Here is a 14,426-nt window from a genome sequence, read left to right on the forward strand (position 1 = left end):
AAATTTGTTTAAAACCTTTAAACAACCTCTTATGAATAACCATGGGTCCCAGGATGTTGATACTTTGCAAGTTTCATCCTGAGATGAAAGGCTATACAATGTGTTCAACATAATGACTTTGTTCGACTTTCAATCACAGGGGTGAAATGTTTTAAAAAAAATTAACAGGGTCTTTTGAAGCTGTATTTTAGATCACTTTTAAGGTTACAAGTGTGAGTTTTATACCAGGTGAGCGATGCAGGCCCATTGTGCCTCTTGTTTAATTACTTTCGGGGCTTGATTTGTCTGACATTCTGCTACCACTAGCCCTACATCACTAGGTCTCTGGTTCAAGGCCTACATGGGGCAGTCACCAGGGCCCGTATTCATGAAACTGTTCTCATGCTCAAGCATGGAATCTGTGCTCAAACCAACTTTCTGGTAACTCGCTTAGATCATGTCAAACTATAGCTATCAAAAAGTCAAATGTAAACATTGAAAACAGTATTTGGCTTTAAGTCTCTTCAAAATGTTTCCAAATCATTGACAAAATAAGATTTATTTATTGAGTTATAACCAGAACAAGAAATTAGACTTGAGCACAAAATCCATGCTTGAGCATGAGAACGGCCTCGTGAATACGGGCCCAGGTACTGGCGGTATGTCGGTGATTTTTCTCCTGGACTCCAGCTTTCCTCCACCACCGAAAACTGGCATGTCCTTAAATGACCATCGCTGTTAATAGGACATAAAACACAAACAAACCAAACACTGTATATATATATTCATTGTAATCACAACCTAAGCGAAATACAAATAATCATGTTTGAATTTTTGTTTTTTAAAACAACAGTTTATATTATTATACTTTCATTCAATTTATGATAGGCTTTGTTCCTAACATGATGTGTATCATGTCAATATACTACTATCTAAACTTTTCTATTACAGGTCAGAATGACGGAGTGCAGATAGAAGAAGCAACTGAAACAGGTATACATGTATATTTACCACAAAGTTAACTCATTCACCCCTAAAAACAAAACATTTGAACTCTTCCATTTCAAAGGTTGGAATAGTTCATTATGAGATTTCCGGGGTGAATGAGTTAAGGTAAAATCCTGCTGTGTTTTCAGACTCAATGCAATCAATTCTTATCTAGTGAACTTGACTTAAAGTCTGTACAATTTGTTCACGGTTATACATGATTTAAAAGGCCTAATAATCGACTACATGAGTGGTAAATCATAAAAGTAAAAGGTAACAACTTAAAATAGTTTGCTAGTTACTTTCATAGAAAATTATTTAGCAATGATGTATATGTTTATGATTCTGAGTAACCATTGTGATAATATTTTGAGACAAATCATAGCCAATTTAAAGCATGCGTCTAGCTATTTTATTGGTCCCAGGTTTCAAGTTTTTTATTTACCAAATGCAATACAGAGCCTTCTATTTTGCTATGACATATTCCAGGGATGCTGAGAGCATAAGTGAGCGTAATCCCTGGAATTTCGAGGTTGGGTTACATATGGTTACCCAAGCTTTACAGCCGACTAGAAAAGCAGAATATTTAGTGTAACATAAAAACATTTTGAAACAAGTTTATACCGTTTATAGCCCTTATGTATTCAATTCACTTTCAACATATTTAAAGGGGCTATTTAGTAAAATGACAACCTGAAAACGTACGGCTGTACAGTTAAGGATTTCTCCATTACTGATAAAAAATGCCAAGAAAACACCGTCTCTTAAAAATTCCTCGACCTGAATTGTTGATAAGGATTATCAAACTATATAATCATGAAACATTTTGTGACAAGGTTATAAAAAATACTTACTTCACTAAATTGTCCATTTAACACTACAGCTTCATAGTAGGGCTTATATGTAAATATAACATGAGGCCAAACAAAAGAATGTGTCACCTAATTCTGCTTGAAAAAAATTAGGGCCGGTATAACAGCCACTTCTTCCCCCCCCCGCTGAAAGTTTCCCCCACAAGATAGTTTTTTCCCCGGCGGAAGAAATTAGCTAGCTGATTATTTCCCTCTGGGNCTGTCTCTTAAAAATTCCTCGACATGAATTGTATATAAGGATTATCAAACTATATAATCATGAAAATTTTTGTGACAAGGTTATAAAAAAAACTTACTTCCCTATATTGTCCATTTAACACTACAGCTACATAGTAGGGCTTATGAAAATATTACATGAGGCCAAACAAAAGAATATGTGTCACCTAATTCTGCTTGAAAAAAATAGGGCTGGTAGTAAACCAGAAACACACTTTTTTTGGCCTGATTCTAAAAAGAAATATTCCATTTTTATGGGAGTCAACAAATATCGTTTCATCACATATCGCAAAATTTACTCTAAGTAAATCAAAATTAAGCAACCTGCAATGAGCAATATAATATTGATCTTTAAATTCTGCAAGTGTTTACCTGTACTTATGAGGAGAAATTATCGCTTATAAGGATGAAGATTTGAGAGAATTGACGTAGACAAAATATTTTCATTGCATTATTTCTTTTTTCTTCTTTGTTTGTAGATCCTTCTAGATCTGCAATGTCAAAGTTGGCCATTACAGTTGACAACATGGATATAGCTTTTTTGACAGGCTCTTGTAATTTTGACCGTCAAGATGGGGTTAAAGAAGGTAACAGCAAGCAGTTTTTATAATTGCCCGGTAACCGATGGGTTGTTTTATGGTATGGGCTGCATTGTCCGTCCGTCTGTTAACTTTTCCTTGTCATCGCTCTCCTGCCTTCATTCATGAACATTTCTTAATGAACCTTGGTACACATATTGCATACCAATAAAGCTCAAATGGGTTCGCATTTCAGAAGTTTACGTGAGTTTTTTTATTTATTTTATTTATGCCCCTTTCATTGCCAAAAACGTCATTGTGTAGTAAATGCAAGAACTTTTTTTATTTTTGAATCAATTCCTTTCATATTTTGTACGGTATTGTTTGAAACAATAATGTTCAACATATATTACAAGTTTTTCTGTCGAGTTTCAACTTTCCAGGTTTTGGCATATCACACTTGCCATAGCAACACTTTACTTCATTTTTGCCGTTAACTTTTCCTTGTTTACACGATAACTAAAACAATTGTTTCCAAATTTTTATTAAACTACTTGGTTGAGTTCTTAAATCGTGACACTATTCGGCAGAGTTATGCCCTTTTTCATTGCCAAATAAGGGCATTCATTCAAAAATGCAAGATCATTTTATTTATTTGTTTATACAAAAACCAAACATGTTTAACATATATGACAGGTTTTGTTGTCGTGTTCCAACTTCTCATACCAACATGATACACATATTCAATAGTACTAAGATACATGTAGTATGAATGAGTTGGTGTTTTAACCAAATTTTGTCTAGAGAATTCATGAGCAAAGGGGACTCAATTTTGTAAACAGAGAATGTTTACGATTGGAGAAACTTATAACAAATATTGTGTAGAGCATCCTTGGGCAGATATTTGTATAAACGGAGGGTGCATGTGTCTCTCCCCTCCCTGGGGGCAGAGGGGAGGGGCCCAGTTGGGGAAATAGGGATAAATGTTTCTCCTTGGATAGATATGGAATGATTCTAATCGAATGTTTTGATTACTTACACAGCAAAAAATTCTTTTCACAGAGCGGACAACTGTTGTTCCCAAGGGATCAGATTCTCCTGGTAGTTCTGATGAAGGGTGGTATAGTAATTGCTTATTAGGGGTCAGTAATATATGCCAGTTAATTGTGATAGCATGGAAGTATGCCAGTTACTTTAACAGAAAATTATCTAACAGTATTGAATATATATATGACTCCCGAGTTACCAGTTTGATAATATTTTGAGACAAGGAGGAAAAATATTTTAGCATTAGTCAATTAGTATTGCTTCATATCATGAGATGTACTCTAAGTTAATTAGAATTAAGTACCCAGCAATGAGCTATACTTAACTTAAAAAGCTAATTATACAAAATGGGCACTTGTTTACCTGCCACACAAATGAGATTCTAAAATTCTACTGGTGTTTATCTGTATTGATGAAAATGAGTAGAAGTTACACCTTGATATAAGGATGAAGAACTGAGAGAATCGTGGCTTTAACCTCTCTAACTAGTATTGCCTGAACAGGTATTGTAGAGGAAATACTATCATTGTATTCATTTTTTTCGTCTTCTTTGTTTGTAGCTCCATTAAAAATGGAACATGCACAGTCGGCAGTTTATTCCATCACAACCGGTAGAAAACCACCACTTGGGCGCTCTACAAGTACTTACCAAGATGAAGAGGGGAATAAAAAAGGTAAAAGCATGCAGCCTGTCAGATAGTATAAAGATTGTGTACAAGATATGTCATTATAGAAGTCCAATCAGGTGATTCAAAATAAATTGGTCTAGAGCCATTCTTGAAAGAGAGGACTTAATTTTCTGTAAATGGAGGGTGTGGTTCGCCTTTAGATCTAGAGCAGAAGGATGTATCCCAATAAGGTAAATAGAGTTTATAGAAAGGGTCAGAGAACTTAAGAAACCTTTTTCTTCTATCTAGAAAAAGAGATCAACACCAAAGAGTAAACTTGGTCCAATAAGCCTCAATGTTGTAAACACAATGTCTTTGTGTTTACCAAACGTTATTTTAATCCAATCAACTCCTAGTCGTGGTTAGATAATATTAAGAAACAGGCAACCAATATATTGTATGTTTCTTACACAAAATATTCTAATCTTTTACACTGTCACAGAGGTGTAAGTACTTAATATTTACAGCACATCACTTACGCAGCAAAAATGTCTTTTCACAGAGAGGAGGATGCCTCATGTTCCTCAGAGATCATATTCTTCTGGAAGTTCCAATGGAGGTTGGTATAGTAATTGTTTATGAGGAGTCAGTAATATAAACCAGTCAGTTGTGATTTCATTTTTTTGAATACAAGTGTTAGGGTCAGCAAATTACGAGGTGAAAATGTGTTGGTTAAGAAAAAATATGTCTATATAGATGACCAATAAGTGTATATCGACAAAAAAAGGAAAGAGGTAAACAAAGGCTTAAATCTAGATTCAACTAGCTATAGTTTCATCTGTCGTCAATGTACACTTTGGTACACTACCAAAATGCAGTTAAGTGAATGGCAGTGTGTTCTCAGTAATTGGGGAAATAATTGTCAGGGCCCAGATATTCATAATGTATATTATTACTTTAATTATATTAGAAGGTGATTAGATGTACATTATTTAATGTACTTAATTTTATTTCTTTTTAGTTCAATCCGAAAGGGAAACAGAAGATTTGCTGTTAGCCGCAATAGGTAAGAGTAGTTGTAAAGGTGTAGGATTCTAACGTATAAATTTCTTTCATCAGTGAATTCTGTAATTTTTTTAGCTCACCTGGTCCGAAAGACCAGTGAACTTATGCCATGGCGCGGCGTCCGTCATCTGTAAAGTTTTCGTACTAATCGATACTAGTCATGAACGACTGAGCAGATTTTGACCAAATTTGGTCAGAAGCATCCTTGGGGGAAGGGGAACAAATTTTTGTATAAATGGTGGTTCTGGCCCCCCTTTGGGCTCAGGGGCGGGCATAAAATGGGAAAAATAGCAAATTCTTTAAAATCCTTCTTCTTCTGTAGGAATGAAAGGATTGGTTGCATATTTGGTCTGAAGCATCCTTGGGTAAAGGGGGACAAATTTTGTATAAACCGTGTGTCTGGCCAGACAGGGGCCTGAGGGGCGGGGTGCAAAAGGGGAAACAGCAAATTATTCTTTAAAAGCCTTCTTCTACCATAGGGATTAAGGGATTTTATCCTAATTTAGTCTGGAGCGTCCTCGGGCCAAGGGGACTCAATTTAGTATAAGCAGTGGGTGTGGTCTCCCAGGGGGCAGAAAGGCGTGGCCCAATAGGAGAAATAATGGTAAAACCTTTAAAATCCTTCTTCGACCATCAGGATTAAGGGATTTTATGCTTATTTAGTCTGAAGCATCCTTGGGCCAAGGGGACTCAATTTTGTATAATTGGTGGGTATGACCCCCCTGGGGGCATAGGAGTGGGGCTCTGTTTGAAGTTTGTTCTCACTATATCTCAAGTACTGGATAGATCTTTCTGAAATGTCATATGTACTTACAGCACGTAACATGGAGTGCTATATCTTTACTTCATACCAATTATTTTAAACCTATTCATGTGAGCGATACAGGCCCTCTGGGCCTCTTGTTAAAATAGGATAACATTTGTCTTATCTGAAACTCAAAACAATTCGGATAGATTATACAAAATCATAAGTCTTATTTTGACTTTATGTATGAAAAAGAATTACAGCATTATGTTGCATTAATATACAGATGTCAGATTTAGCTTTAATAGTTGTTAGATAATTGAAAGTAATTAAGATATACATAAATCGAAAAATGATGCACATTTATGTACATTTATGTTTTTAGAAGTGCCTATAGCTAAGGTATCGCTCGGATCTTTTTTTTTGTGAAGAAGACAAAATAGAAGGGTATAGCATGCTCTATATAGGTATTTAAGGTACAGTTAAGGTATATACTTCAGGTACAGGTATATCGTAAATGTCTATTATATGAGTTAAATGTTTCTCCTTGGATAGAAATGGAGTGATTCTAACCTAATTGCGTATAGAATGCCCTTGGGCAAAGAGAGGTAAATTTTGTATAAATACGGTGTGTGTTTCCTTTAGGGGCAGAGGGGCAAGGGCCAATAGGGGAAATAAATGTAAATGTTTAAAATCCTTCTGTAGTAATGGAGGGATTTTATCCAAATTTGGTCTAGAGCCATTCTTGAAGGAAGAGAACTTAATTTTCTGTAAATGGAGGGTGTGGTTCTCCTTTAGATCTAGAGCAGAGGAACGTATCCCAATAAGGTAAATAGAGTTTATAAAAAGGGTCAGAGAACTTAAGAAACCCTTTTCTTCTGTCTAAAAAAAGAGATCTACCGTACACCAAAGAGTATACTTGGCCCAACAAGACTCAGTGTTGTAAAAACAATGTCTTTGTGTTTACCAAACGTTATTTCAATCCAATCAACTCCTAGTCGTGGTTAGATAATATTAAGAAACAGGCAACCAATATATACTATTTTCCTTACACAAAATATTCTAATCATTCACACTGTCACAGAGGTGTTAGTACTAACTATTTACAGCATTTTTGTAATCACTTACACAGCAAAAATGTCTTTTCACAGAGAGGATGCCTCCTAAGAGATCAGATTCTTCTGGTAGTTTTGATGAAGGTTGGTATAGATATTGCTTATTAGGGGTCAGTTATATAAACCAGTTAATTGTGATTTAAAAATATGGGTTTAGTTCAGAAAATTATGAAGTATGAAATGAATAAATGTTAATGTGATAAATATGTACAGTAAAACCCCACTTACTCGAACTCGTTGGGCCCAGATCAATAGTTCGAGGAATACATAGTATTCGAGTAATCCGCGGTTGGTCCTTGATCCTCAAGTATATATCTGTCAAATCATTGGTGATAGTATTTAAACATACGTACGTATATTGAAACAGTACTTATGCTATTATTAAGCATGTCGTCGAAAGCGATGAGCAATGAAAGTAATATAAAAGGAAGATTAATAAAGATTTACAACATTTAATACCCGGTAAGATATAAAACTTCAACAAGCTATACAAACATCATTTTCATTTAGCTACAATGGACAGATAGTGCACGGAACTGTAGATGATGCCTACTTACTGTGTATCGTTCATGTTCGCTGTATATACATACACCGTCAAGTAAAATTAACAGAATCACAAAAAGAGGCAAACGGTGAAAACATTTCTGATATAAAAAGTTATCAAACGAGCACTTGTAATATTAGAACTGTACACGTATCAAATTTATTATAACACACAAATAACAGACAGAAGTATTACTGCTATAAAAAGTTATTAAACAGCACAGATTCATGGAAATTGTACTATGCAATATGAAATTTATTCTTGCACACAAATAACGGACAGAAACTAGAAAAATATTCAGGTTCTTGATAATTCCCTGATCCATGGGTTGTGTCTTGGATGTCGTGTTCGGCGGTAAGAAGAACATGTCAACGGCCTTCAACATGTTGATGTGGGGATGAGGCGGGAAGCTAATGATCACCATTGTGATGCAAACTTCTTGTCTATAGCTTCTGTATCAAATTCAGGAATATCTCTGACGTCATCCATGCCTTCTTGTTGGAAGTGTACTCAGCTGGGAGGATTTTGATGTTTTTGAAGTACCGGAGCTTTGCTGATTTGCTGATGACTAAAAGAGGCAGCTTCTCTGTACCATCCATATTGGTGCATACCATCACAGTTCTTGCTTTTCTTTCCACCTTTACAGTCGGACCCCTTGAAATCAAGCATTTTGTCTGGCATCATACGGTAAAAGAAACCCGCCTCATCTGCGTTGAAGATGTCCCTGCTGGCGTAGTAGCTGACGATAGACTGTTGTTGCGTATCCCAGTTGGTCAAAGCGTCGCTGCTGGTGTCAACGGAATTGGCCTCGCTGCAGACACATCAGAATGAGATGCTGTGTCTCTCTTTAAACCTGCCAAGCCAGCCGTTGGAATCTTTGAAATCGTTGCCTAGCCTAGGTGCGTCATCTTCAGCCATGGCCTGTAACATAGGCCCGGCGACGGGGATGTTCTTGTCTCTGGCACTCCTAATATAAACCATCATAGAACGATAGTCTTCATATCTGGATTGTATGATGTCCGCTGTCTTTTCCGGCTGGGTCTGAGGTAACTGTCCTCTTAATCTTTTAGCTGGATTTCAACCACGTAGAAAAGGTTTTGCGGGGGACGTTGAAGTCTTCTGCAATCTATGTCTTGGTCTTGTCACCCTTCTCTACTTCAAAGATAGCCTGGTATTTCCCGCTCATGGTCTTAATTGTGATTCCTCTTTACACCTAACTTTGGAGAAGCTAATCCCGCTGCCCTCCCAGTAATACTAGGCCCTTCATCACTGAATTGCTCAGCTCTGCCTTAGTTGGGATCATACATTATGTGAGAGAATGTAAATGATTTCCCAAGGTATCGTAAATACTAAACCGACCTCCTCATCATGTTGACAGTGAGGTACTAAAATTAATTCTAATTACCGTTAATTATTAAATCTGACTAGGTGTAAACATCAAAATCAATCTTTGTTGTCCTTTTTATACCCGCCACAGCGAAGTCAAATGGGTATGCTGGAATGAGCTTGTCTGTCTATCCATCTGTCCGTTCGTAGCAAAAGTTTGTCCAGATAACTCCTTTGAAAGTAATGGACCAATTTCAACGAAAGTTTCCAGATATAATAATTAGCACCTGAAATTGTGCATCCAGGTATTATTTTTTTCATTCTGACCCTTTTCTACCAAGTTATGGTCCTTTGTTGTAAAAGTCCTGAAACATTTTGTCTGCATGACTTCTTCCTAAGTTGAAGACCAATTTCAAAGAAAGTTTCCAGATATGATAACTACAGTTGTGCATCCAGATATTATTTTGTCATTCTGACCCCTTTTTAATGGAGTTATTGCCCTTTGTTGAAAATTCCTTGTCCAGACAATTCCTCCAAAACTACGGGGTCATTTTCAACGAAAGTTTTCAGATATGATAACTACCCCCTCATGTTGTGCATCCAGGTATTATTTTTTTCATTCTGACCCTTTTCTACCAAATTATGGTCCTTTGTTGTAAAAATCATGAAACGTTTTGTCCGGATGACTTCCTCTAAGGTTAAGGACCGATTTCAAAGAAAATTTTCAGATCTGATAACTGTCTCCTGATGTTGTGCATCCAGGTATTTTTTTTCGGAATTTCTTTATGGAGTTCTGGCTCTTTGTTGCAAAAAATCTATGTCTTTGTGTTTACCAAACATTATTTCAATCCAATCATCTCCTAGTCTTGGTTAGATAATATTAAGAAATAGGCGACCAATATATGCTTAATATATATTTTTGTTCCTTACAGTCGCAAAAATATTTTAATCATTCATATGGTTACAGAGATATAAGTACTAGATATTGACGACATTTTTTAAATTACTTGTGAAACAAAAATGTCTTTTTACAGAGCGTTTCCCTGATGTACCTGTGGGATCAGATTCTTCGAGTAGTTCAGATGAAGGTTGGTATAGTTATTGCTTATTAGTGGTCAGTAATATAAACAAGTTATTTGTGATTTGAATACAAGTGGTAGGGTCAGCAAATTCCGAGGTGAAAATGTGTTGGTTTATAAAAGGATGTATATATAGATGACCAATAAGTGTATATTAACAATAACAAAAAAGAAGTAAACAAAGGCTTAAATCTAGATTCAACTAGCTATAGTTTCATCTGTCGTCAATGCATGTTTTTAGCCCACCATCATCTGATGGTGGGCTATTCAAATCACCCTGCGTCCGTGGTCCGTCGTCCGACCTTAAACAATTCTTGTTATCGCTATTTCTCAAGAAGTACTTGAGGGATCTTTCTCAAATTTTATATGTAGGTTCCCCTTGGTCCTTAGCTGTGCAGGGCAACTTTTGAGACTGATCAAATAAACAACATGGCCGACAGGCAGCCATCTTGGATTTTGATAGTGAAAGTTTGTTATCGCTATTTCTCAAGAAGTACCGGAGGGAACTTTCTCAAATTTTATATCTAGGTTCCCCTTGGTTATTTTTTGTGCAGGGCAATTTTTAAGACTGATCAGATAAACAACATGGTGCTGTCTTTGGGGACAGTCTTGGTGCCGGGCCTGTTCTTTCGGGTTCAGGTCCTGGTGTGACAACAGACTTTCTTTCGGGATTGTCTGTGTCTACCGGGATTAGTGACGCGCAGCTCACTAATCCCGGCATCAATGCTGGTCAGGCGTACCCTCCCGGTCAGTTACCCGGACCCAGTCCTATTAGGTCCGGTCCCGAGTTTCATTCTTCTGGGAACCTGGGGGCTTTCCCTTATCCTCTGGGATATGGGTTTAACCCTATGGCATTTCCGTCGTGGAATCCTTGGGGTTTGGTCTCTCCCTCGCGGAGATGTGTTAGCAGTTCTGTTGACCCCCCCAAACATTCTGCTACTTCGGGGGCCTTATCAGCCGGTCCTAAGAAGGTGTGTCGGACCTTTAGGACTTCTGCCTCTCGGGCAGGCTCGTTGGTCTCTGGGTCCAAGGGTAGGGTTTTGGCTACTAAGCCTAAACCTACAGCCACGGCCGTTAGACGCACTGCACATAAACGCCGGTACGGGGAGCCTTCTCTCGGGTTGGCCCCTCTGGCTGGCCCATTTCATCCGCCCCAGGCTTTTGGTCTGGATGGTGTGGAGACTATGGCCGTTGAGGGCGCGGGTATGGCAGAGGACAATGATGTTGTTCATCTTTCACCTGGTTGCTCGGATATAGACGCTGGTCTTTCCGAATCATCTGACGACAGTCCTCAGGAGGACTTGCCCTCAGAGGAGGACTTCCAGGATGAGGGAGACCCTTAGGGCCGACGTTTTTCCGGATTCTTGGGGAGGAGGTTTGCCCACCACCTTCGGCGTCATCTGTCCCCGAGTCCACCACCCTTTTGGGTTCTTTGGTGGCTCCTCGGGTGTCTGCTCGGTCGGACCGCTCTCTGCCAGAAGGCACCATTGTGTCTTCAGCTCTGGCCACCGCCCAGTCTCGGGTTTTAGAGAAGAATTCTTCTTCAACCCGTAGTCATAGGTATGCTGGGTTGCAGCTCAGTGTTGGTGATTTGTCAGAAGTGCACGCTACTGACTATGCCACACATGATGGCCTGCTTGCCCCTCAACCAGCTAAGCTGGAATCGAGGGAACTTGCAGCCTGGCCCGGTAAATCGGTGGACCAGGTGGTGTTCGGTCCCAAAGAACACCACAAGATGGAGAGACTGCTGCGTCTCTCCATCCAGATTCTGTCGTATATAGACTACCTGACGGTTTGTCTATATAGGGTATCCGACTTGCCTGAGGGTCGGATTACCGAGACAGAGCAGGCCGACATCCAGGACAGAGTGACCTCTGCCCTGAACGGGGCATTGAGAGCGCTGGCAGCTTTACAGGTGTCATCCCTCGTCAATGTCTTGTTGGCTAGGCGGTTTTCAGTTTTGAAAAATCGCCCGGTCGATGAGCCTTACCGTTCCAGACTGTTGACTGCCCCCTTCTCAGGGTCCACTCTTTTTGGAGGGGCCCTTCCTTCTGTTCAGAAGGATTTGAAGGAGGACTCGGTCGCCTCTGCACTTCTGGTGAAGAGGATTCAGGCTGAGAAGGCCAGTACCTCGCAGGGGTCAGCGCCTCCTAAGAAGAAGGCTAAACCTTCGGCTTCGCAGTCCTCTGCGCAGCCCAAGTATAAGCCTCCCTTCAAGGGCAACAAATGGAAGGGTAAGAAGGGTAAGAACCCTCCTGGGGGTAAGAAGAAGGGTTCCTGACTCTTTTCTTCCCTCCTTGGTCGTGTCAGACGACGAGTTTGGCCGGGAGGAATGCAGTCCTCTCGGCTCAAGCTTAGGTCCTTCTCCCGCAGGATTAGGCTTCGGGTCAGCAGACGATTCTCTTGCCTGGCAAGGTCTCGATCTGCCTCGACCAGATCTTCCTGTGGGGGGTCGTCTTTCTGCTTTCCTTCCAGAGTGGAAGGAAATTACGGAAGACGCATGGACCTTGTCTGTGATCAAGGAGGGGTTAGGCATTCCGCTAGTGCGGGATCCGCCCTTAGCGTCGGAGCCAATCTTTTTTCCTCCACCGGGGGATCCGGAAAAGGCTCTGGCGCTCCAGGAGGAAGTAAGGACCATGCTTACCAAGGGCGCGGTTGAGGAGGTTCCTATGTCGGGATGCACTCCCGGGTTCTACTCCAGAATGTTTCTGGTTCGGAAGAAGTCCGGGGCGTGGCGTCCCATCATAGATCTAAGTGCCTTCAACAAGCACGTAGATTCTCCTCACTTCAAGATGGAGACTCCTCGGGGTATAATCGCCTCCGTGAGAGAGGGAATGTGGGCGACTTCAGTAGATCTGAAGTCACGTCTACTTCCACATCCCCATCAAGAAGTCGGCACGGAAGTACCTCCGTTTTACTTGCAACGGAAAGGTCTTCCAGTTCCGGGCCATGCCGTTCGGGCTCACGACTGCACCTTTGGTTTTCACCAAGCTGCTGCAGGTGGTCGTGGGATTCCTGCACTCTCAAGGAATAGATGTTCACATCTATTTCGACGACTCCCTCATGCTCCACCTAGTGATAGAGTCTCTGGTGCAGGTCACCTGGTTGGTTCTGAAACTCTTACTCAAGGTCGGCTTCATTCCTTCCAGAGAAAAGTCGGAGGTTTCCCCATCTCAGGATTTTGTTTTTCTGGGGAACCGTTTCAATACGGTTCAGGGCATCGCCCTTCCACCGATGGAGAAGTTCGAGAAGGCCAGGGCTTTTGCTCTGACCTTCATCGTCCGGTCTCAAGTCCAAGTTTTCTGGGATATCACAATGCCCTGGCCGATGTGGTCCCCTTATGGAGACTTCACATCAGGCCTCTCCAGATGTTTCTCCTTGCCAACTGGGTCCCTTCTTCAAGGGATTGGGAAGCCTTGCTTCCTCTGAACCAGTCGGTCAAGGAGTACGCACGCTGGTGGACTCATCAGGACAATGTTCTCCGAGGGGTTCCTTTGTCCAAGCCAGTTCCCACTATGACCCTGTACACGGATGCATCCATGACAGGGTGGGGAGCTTATCTCGACGGGCGTTGCCAGTCGGGGGAGTGGTCTGGGGAACAGCTCTCGGAGCACAGCAATGTGCTCGAGATGAGGGCTGTTCTGTTGGCTCTGCAGTCTTTTCGGGAGATCCTGCATTCCAAGGTGGTTTGTGTGGCTACGGACAACACTACGGTTGTCGCGTATCTGGAGAGACAGGGGGGAACCAGGTCTCACACCCTGTGTGCCCTCGCTATCCGCATTCTGCTTCTATGTCAGGAAATGCAGTTGACAATTTGTGTCAAGCATCTGCCAGGCAGGTTGAATGTTCTGGCGGATACTCTTTCCAGGCGCCGCCAGCCGGTTTTGACAGAGTGGCAACTGAATCCCTCGATTTTCGTGGGAATTTGTCAGGTGTGGGACAGGCCTCACATAGACCTGTTCGCCACTTCACTGAACAATCAGTTGCCAACGTTTGTCTCTCCGGTACCAGATCCAAGGGCTTGGGCCGTGGACGCTCTGTCTCTGGATTGGGAGGGAATGCATGCATATGCATTCCCACCCTTCAACATGGTGGGCAGGGTGCTGCAGAAGTTTCGGGAGCATCAGTGTTCCCTCCTCCTGATAGCGCCCCTGTGGCCGAGGCAGCCTTGGTTTCCGGAGCTTTTGTCGCTTCTGGTGGAAGAGCCCCTGGCTCTTCCTCTCAGAGCGAACCTCCTTCGCCAGCCTCGTTCCAGGACGATGCACTCTCGTCCGGAGATCCTCCACCTTCACGCGTGGAAGCTATCTCAGGAGGCCTCGCTCAGG

At 41.1% G+C, this 14,426-nt stretch overlaps 1 protein-coding gene across 2 annotated transcripts in view; it reads left to right on the forward strand.

Moving 5' to 3' along the window:
* Positions 1–14,426, forward strand: part of LOC110441457 — a 45,663-nt gene that overhangs the window by 11,404 nt on the left and 19,833 nt on the right. Inside the window, exons 4-10 of one of the 2 annotated variants that reach the window (XM_021484609.1) lie at positions 931–972; positions 2,534–2,641; positions 4,180–4,293; positions 4,790–4,846; positions 5,249–5,293; positions 7,189–7,236; positions 10,057–10,110. In XM_021484609.1, the coding sequence (XP_021340284.1) occupies positions 931–972; positions 2,534–2,641; positions 4,180–4,293; positions 4,790–4,846; positions 5,249–5,293; positions 7,189–7,236; positions 10,057–10,110 (468 nt within the window). The remainder of the gene's footprint in view (positions 1–930; positions 973–2,533; positions 2,642–4,179; positions 4,294–4,789; positions 4,847–5,248; positions 5,294–7,188; positions 7,237–10,056; positions 10,111–14,426) is intronic. The other variant, XM_021484610.1, reaches the window with a different exon arrangement.

The sequence above is a fragment of the Mizuhopecten yessoensis genome, unplaced genomic scaffold, assembly GCF_002113885.1.
Source record: "Mizuhopecten yessoensis strain PY_sf001 unplaced genomic scaffold, ASM211388v2 scaffold715971, whole genome shotgun sequence".
Taxonomy (NCBI): Eukaryota; Metazoa; Mollusca; class Bivalvia; order Pectinida; family Pectinidae; genus Mizuhopecten; species Mizuhopecten yessoensis.